The 8,436-nt window shown below is 35.7% G+C and overlaps 1 protein-coding gene across 1 annotated transcript; it reads right to left on the bottom strand.

The window, feature by feature from the left end:
* Positions 1 to 5,733: 5,733 nt before the first annotated feature.
* Positions 5,734 to 6,357, bottom strand: LOC128223571 (caveolin-1-like). Its single transcript, XM_052932848.1, has one exon. The coding sequence runs from the start codon at positions 6,355 to 6,357 to the stop codon at positions 5,734 to 5,736; it is 624 nt and encodes a 207-aa protein (XP_052788808.1).
* Positions 6,358 to 8,436: the final 2,079 nt, after the last annotated feature.

Raw genomic sequence — 8,436 nt, 5'->3', positions numbered from 1 at the left:
AAAGCTTTTTTTCTTTGTCAAATATCGGGCTATGCGGTTACATTGGTTACATCGGAAAATTTCTCAAAAATCTGATCATTCTAGATGGAAATGGAATTCATCTTATACCATCGTACATCAGTCGATTGAAGTTTCCAATTAAAAATAGAGCTTTCAGGTTGACATCAGTTCAGAATTATGTGGTAACACTATTTACAATGAGTTACTGCAGTGTTTTTTCAAAAGTTTGGAAAAGCGTCAAGTATCAGGTTATTTCTTAATTTTTCAAAAATCTAATTATTCCACATGGAAACGGAATTCATTTTGTATTATAATACATCAATGGAATGTATTGCTTAAAGACGAGACAAATCACTGCAAATCGAACAGTATTCATGTACTTAAAGACGAGACACATCACTGCAAATCGAACAGTATTCATGTACTTAAAGACGAGACACATCGCAGCAAAATGAACCTTGTGCATGTACTTATGGACGAGACACGCAGGTACCTTTAGACGATAAGGCACATCAATGCAAATTGAATCAAGCGCGGCAACAAATGTAGTCTCCATTCAGGTACGATGACATCGCATTCTAAATGCATTAACCTAATCTAACATGTGCGCCTATATCAACCTTATCTGGGATGTTTAAAGCTTCAATGGTATCAATGATTTTTTATCCTTGATATCACTATACCCCTTCAAACTTGAGTGAAGTACATACATGTTAAAATTATAACATGGTAATCGGCACATGCATCTTGAGTAAATTATCGAATATGTTTCTCGTAAGTGCAAGCTTGTTTCAAAGATATTTTAGTAAAAGCACGATATGTACGTGTTGCTAATTTTCACATAAGCTTTGAATTAAAGATTAGAAGTCAATATTGATGGGGAGGTGGTATTAGAGTTTTTAAGGTCTGTCCGCGCTTGTTTGGTGCATTGTGGATTGAGCCCTCCGCATCCCCCGTTTAGTTCAAAGTGGAAATTAAACCCAAGGGGGGGGGGGGGAATATACACTCATCCATAAAGTTTGACACTTCTAATTGATATCCCTATAATTATTTTCACTTCAGATTGAAAAAAAGGCCATTTCTAGCGTTTCAAGTATATGGCAACCATACAATTCCTTAATATTCAGTTACCCAATTGATTTAAACAATACAAATGTATCTTGCGTTTCACTTACGAATATTCACTTTTGGTTTGAACATGTGAACGCCACCTCGGTTCGGGTACATTGTATCGCCCTCAATGGATACTTAGTGCCTCGACTTGGGATGCCATCCTACCCGATGATAATCAAAGCTAAATTGTACGAAATTAGGCAACTGCAGTAGACACATTATCAGTTCAACTAGAACCCACCGTGACCGTCCGCCCGGTTACCTCAGTCGGTAGAGCGTTGGACTGTTAATCGGACAACCCGGGTTCGATTCCCGGGCGGACCAGGTCACTTCCGTTGTGATTGGTTATGAAATCCTTTCTACGACCATTCGCACTGTACCACTGCCCCTAGCATGTACAGAAGTTGTCAGTTCCTTGCAAAAGTGAAGGCACCTAGTACTGGTTAACCGCCCAGGATATGTGTGCGGTGGTTGAACTGTCACTCTGGGACCCTTCAATGTGCTCACGCCGGGACCCGGAGTATAAACTACTAACACCACCACCACCGTGATCCTTGCATACATAGTACCAAGGGAAGAAACTTGTATACAAGTGTTGTTTTCGAGTTGTGTTAATCTCCACTTTTAAGTCCCTTATAACACGATCAAGCTTAGGCTAAGTATTTTGTTTCTGGTATCGCTTGTGTAATATTTTCCCTTTTAAGAGTTTTGAGACTAAAATAGGAAATTATATTTCAGATTATCAAGTTTAAGTATGAAGTTAAACTAGATAAAATAAGTTACTTCAGCATGTTATGCTTAACTATTTTTGAGAAATTGGGCCCTGATCTTAATACCTTGGGTTGAATATACACGGGTATCCAGGATTAATATAATTGTTCTATATCCTTGTATGTAACTTCGCTGATTAAATGTTATTCAACTAAACCCAATAACCGATCAAGCAGATCTGATATAGATGGGTTCTTCTGCAGTAGCATTATTGACCAGATATAACAATATTGCAACCGTGTTTTAATAGCTGAAAACGCACATATATTAAATGATTGGTGAGTGCTAAAAGATTTGCTGTGAACTACTATCGTCTAATAAGGTATGAATACCGTGTTTTCTGCACCTTTCTCTCAAATTAAACTCGCTTTCCTTCATGAGAACCATTGTTTTCGACATCTATTCATCCTTTTTGGTATATTAAAACAATTGTGTCCATTGTGGTAAATCTTATTTAGGAGTAATAGTGCATATTTAAGAAATCTGATCAACACATAAGCTAGATCACCTATTCCCTTCTTAAAGCTGCACTCTCACAGATTGATAATTTTGACATTATTAAACACTCTTGTCTCAGAATCAGCTGATTTTGATATCAATGCTTTCGATTCAGTCATTTATGATTTTACTCATTATAGGACAGATCTCAATTTATTGGAAAACTACCGTAAAACTTATTTTTCTTAAAGCATTAGTAACGCTTTTTAGCCATGAAATATCAATTTCCGAACGTAAAGATGTAACACTGCGATCTGATCTTTTGTCAGCAATCTTATATCACTGGTTTCCAGACATTTTCGCAACAATGGCTCATTCCAAGACAAAAATTATATAATGGTCGAAACGGTGAATCTGTGAGAGTGCAGCTTTAACCTTAGAGGAGCACAATGTTAGTGTACACTTGGTAGATGAAAATATTCAAATACATGTTTATATTCAATTCGTTTGACTTTAATGATCAAAACAAAACAAAAAATGCACAATATTTGTGTACAAATAAAAAAATAGCTTTTATAAATGCGGTTTCAATAAATAGCAACGTAGCCATAAAATTTCCGGTGAAAAAAAAGCGCCAAAATATTATCTGTAAACAAAGCATTTGCTTTCTTTTTTTTTGAATATTAAAGTGGGTTGTTTAACTTTATAATACATTAGATTTAATAAACATCAGATCGATCAAGTTTTAACCTGTATTGTTTTCCTATGTAATGTTTAATTGTAATACCTGAAGACCTCATCAAAGGTTGGTATGGTTGGAAAAGGTATTTGATGACTTATTACTTATACGTAAAATGTATTATAAAAAGTGCATTATACATTAAGTTATCAAAGTTTGTAAATTTGAACTTTATTTCAACTGAAATCAGACGCAATATGACACATTTTGCAATCGTTGACAAAAAATTTGTTTCTTATAAAAAGAGAAAGACCGGTCGCTATTTCAATGTTTTATTCTTATATGTAATAATTTAACAGGAAGCACTTTCATAATAGAATTGTAAATGATATCACAGTAAATAATAATTTAACACAACATAAAACGATTAAAATATATTTTAAAAAGCGCAATCTGAAATCAAATAACCCAATCAAAGACATTTGTAAACAAGCAACTATAATGACTTACAGAAAAGGCATTATGAAATAAATAATGCATTTTTTTAAAGACAGTTTCATGTAAAAATAACACTCGTCAGTCCTAATATCACTACCTGTTGAGTCTACGTGATAAATTTCATCATAAGTAATGAGCAAAACATATCATTCTTTAACCTGTTTTTCCCGCATTCACCACGCGTAATCGTTAAGATTTGTAGTTTTACATAACAGACATGACGCTCGCTCCGCCAGATTTGTAGTTTTACATAACAGACATGACGCTCGCTCCGCCAGATTTGTAGTTTTACATAACAGACATGACGCTCGCTCCGCCAGATTTGTAGTTTTACATAACAGACATGACGTTCGCTCCGCCAGATTTGAAGTCTTACATAACAGACATGCCGCTCGCTCCGCCAGATTTATAGTTTTACATAACAGACATGACGCTCGCCCCGCCAGATTTGAAGTTTTACATAACAGACATGCCGCTCGCCCCGCCAGATTTGAAGTTTTACATAACAGACATGCCGCTCGCCCCGCCAGATTTGAAGTTTTACATAACAGACATGCCGCTCGCTCCGCCAGATTTGAAGTCTTACATAACAGACATGCCGCTCGCTCCGCCAGATTTGAAGTCTTACATAACAGACATGCCGCTAGCTCCGCCAGATTTGAAGTCTTACATAACATACATGCCGCTCGCTCCGCCAGATTTGAAGTCTTACAAAACAGACATGCAGCTCGCTCCGCCAGATTTGAAGTCTTACATAACAGACATGCAGCTCGCTCCGCCAGATTTGAAGTCTTACATAACAGACATGACGCTCGCTCCGCCAGATTTGAAGTCTTACATAACAGACATGACGCTCGCTCCGCCAGATTTGAAGTCTTACATAACAGACATGACGCTCGCTCCGCCAGATTTGAAGTCTTACATAACAGACATGCCGCTCGCACCGCCAGATTTGAAGTCTTACATAACAGACATGCCGCTCGCACCGCCAGATTTGAAGTCTTACATAACAGACATGCCGCACGCACCGCCAGATTTGAAGTCTTACATAACAGACATGCCGCTCGCACCGCCAGATTTGAAGTCTTACATAACAGACATGCCGCTCGCCCCGCCATATTTGAAGTTTTACATAACAGACATGCCGCTCGCTCCGCCAGATTTGTAGTATCACATAACAGACATGACGCTCTCTCCGCCAGATTTGTAGTTTTACACAACAGACATGCCGCTCGCTCTCTCCACCCCATTTATCATTCAGGTTTCAAACAATATATTCTAATTATTATTCATGGCACTTTGTTATACTATATAAACTTGTATTTATTGACATATCGAGATAAGTGCAATTTTGAAACGCTAAACAAACACAATTCTCTCCATATTTGTTTCGGTAATTTTGGAAAACAGGAAAAAGAACTTTGGCATTACTCTTTGTGTTAAATATTCAATCATTGGTAGTTTTCTTTCCCATGTCAAGTGTTCAGGTATTATATCAGCGCCAAACTACTTATAAGGTGTTAACATTTCGCAATACCTTCAGATTAAAAGGTCATGTCCTAGTAAAAATATAAGCCTTTAATTTAAATCACATTTCTTAAGTTGTGTACAATCTTTTAGTTAAATCTTTAACATTGCAATGAAAGAAGTATACGCTAAAAAGTATATAACATTGAATGAGTTAAACAAAAATATATAAATAGTACATACATCAAGATTGTCATCTATATAAAGCAATATCGAGCCAGCGATACTAGAGTGTGCATGAAAATAATATATGCGGATCTGAATCATTATTACTTAAACAAAAGGTTGGAATGTAGTACAGTCAAAACTCGCTATGTCGAAGTCGATGAGACCTCGCGAAATACTTCGAAATAACGAGCATTCGATATTACCGAAATACAAAACATGTCGTACTAAACAAAACACGTTCGAATAAAGTTTGTCATAACCAGAACATCGAGATAACAGAGCTCGACATAGCGAGATTCGACTGTATATAACAAAGCATATGTTTTATTTACGGAAAACATTCGCATACATTGTACTGGTATCCTAGTATGGCTATGTCTCCATGAACTCTTTGTAAATAAGATAAGGTTGTCACCCATTCCCCCGCCATTATTAATGAAAGGTGAAGAAAATTCCACTGTCCACACAGTATTCAATTAATTAAACTTGAATCGAGTCACAGATATATTGATTTAACCATAATTGATGGCAGTGCTGGATTAAAGGAACAACTGCCGTTTTATGGAACGAGCTATTTTCTCTTTGTCGTAATCATTAAATTCACTCGTAAATGCAACAGCTGCAACTTTCTTTATTTCCGGTGATTTGGGTGGCTCGACTGGTTTCGATTGAGGTTTTGGTCTTGGCTTTCTTGGCTCATAAAGCGGTGTTTCCGGTCTATTTCTATAACTTCCGTCGCCGCAGTGAATGAATATTAACCCACAGGCGCTCGTACATGGTCGTATACACGCCCTGGCCCACAAATAGCAACACCGCTTACACCAGCCCCCACAAGCAATCTTAAAGCACTGAGTAAATGGAGTGATAAACCATATAGCGGCAAACAGTGAGGGCACAAATTGGAGGCCCCAGTAAATTGCTATACAAACACCGCAACAAAGAGATGAGAATTTGTATACTATCTCCCGAAAACAGTCGAAAAATATTTCCGAACATTCCCATACAAAGTCAACAGTTTGTGGCGCAGTGCTAGGCTCACCAAGTACGCCGTAGAAGTCAATTTTGATATGGTCATTAATATGGTGCGGGTCTCTATCTTCTTTCGGTGGTGGCTCTTTTGGTGCGACTTTATTAGCGCGTCTAGGCTGGTTTGTGGACGTCATTGTGTCCTTCCGTGTCCGCGTTTAACTTTGAATATTGAATATCCTATAAACTATCTGTTGTTTGCTTCCTTTTTGTTTTAATCCCTCTTTACTTTTTCATGTTCCATATGACCATCCATATAGTGTTGCTACTGTTCTGTGGCTGAGAGTAAGCACTGTAAATATATAATTTGCTTGTGTATTTGTATACAATAGTTCAGTTTGGTCAGTCAGATTAACCTAAGTTATGAAATCAAACTATTATTAGAAAACATTGAAACTGCTATACTTGCTAACAAATTCACAAAATCCTTCTTTCAAATACAACTTATCTGTCTCTTCATTTGAAAAGAGAGCGAAACCACTTAAAATGAAAGATATGAAGGCTCTTAAAGCTCATAAACGTGGATCATCTGATGTCCGTGTACATTGATACTCTCGTATGAGCTTATCAAAACAAAGTATACCAATACTTGAAAATATTCATAGTTAAACCTAATTTATCTTCGATGTCACTCCTTCATTCCATTCCCCCAAACAAGTTGAGCATCAACTAATTGTTTGAAAGGAACTTGCTAAATATATTGTAGAAACTTCAATACATTCCCTTTCCACTCTTGTTTGTTGATAACAGTCATAAACATTTATTACAGTCTTTGAACAAAGTGTGCTTTTAATAGTTTAAATTACAACAGGCGAAGTATTTATAAATAGTCGCTTTTGTCCGCAAGTAGATTTGAGATATTGACCGCTCTTGTAACGATTAACCAATCATCTATTTTCCGTAATTATTTATTTCCGACTGGAGCTGTGCTTATTATTATGATGTATTCTTACACAACGAGGCTTTCTTTATAAATGCAAGTCCGACTTACAATGCAATTGATCTTCAACGTTTATCAAAATAACCACGCTTCGAGCTTTTAGTATATTAAAGAATCATATTTCCTCAAATATTACTTGTTCACAGTGTTTCAACTTACGTCATCATATCCAACCGTGCGAAATGCGAAAGTTCCGAAAATCACACGTTATTCCGTCACGATTTTGAACATTCGATTAGCACCAAAAGGTGGTCTCCAAAATAAGAGAAATAATAATGTTAAATAGTGGACTTATCAATACGTAAAATGGTTTGTTTTAATCCTTTAAGTAAATCTCCTGCCAGTTTAGAAGAGGGCATACTCTTTCGTCTTATGGGTATTCGGTTTATATTTACAGTGAAGGACATGGTTTGTTTAAACAATCGTTAAAATCTTTATTTGGTTTTAATTTGAACGACTCACCTTTTTAACATAATTCAAATAATTACGTGTTTTTTAACTGTTAGAAAGTAAGCGATTTAATCTTTTCTTTTAATACTATTATTTGTTTAATTTTGTGTTTATGCAATTACGTTTTTTTATAAGATATTGTTAACTTTTCCATTGTTTAATTAAGCATGGCTGTTTTTACTTGACGTATGTATACCATATACGTAAAACAATTAACCGACAGACCGGCTTTTTATATTTACATATTTGATATATGTTAATTGCAAGATGAAAGAAAGTGATTCAATCTTCTAACTGCTAAAACTGAAATTAACAATCAAGTGTCTAGTGAGCTAAGAATAAAATATTCCTGTATATTTGACGTGAATTTCCATCTTTATACCGAATGTACAAGGATAAATTGAAACTCACCGAGCCTCGTTTGCGTCGTTCGCACGTGCTAAAATACTCAAACCGCAACGTTAAAGTTAGATAACAATGTTATAAAATGTCGGGTTGCATTATCACTTATTATAAACCATTAAATATTGTGACAAAATGCAAATCATACGCGTTTTCCTTTTAAAAGAATCGAAATCAATACATACACATGTAAAACAAACATAAATTTTGAGTGATACACCTTTAACTTCTTACTAAATAATGCATTTATGGATAATATTTATTACTGATAACAAGATTGTAACCGTGTTTTTAATAGCTGAAAACGCAAACATATTAAATGATTGGTGAATGCTAAAATATTTACAGTGATCTACTAAAGTCTAATAAGGTAGAAATATTATGTTTTATGCATTTTTTTTTTCAAATTAAACTCGGTATCCTT

The sequence above is a fragment of the Mya arenaria genome, chromosome 17, assembly GCF_026914265.1.
Source record: "Mya arenaria isolate MELC-2E11 chromosome 17, ASM2691426v1".
NCBI classification, from domain to species: Eukaryota; Metazoa; Mollusca; class Bivalvia; order Myida; family Myidae; genus Mya; species Mya arenaria.
Note: the sequence above shows the minus strand (reverse complement) of the source record. Positions and strands in the feature narration are given on the sequence as shown.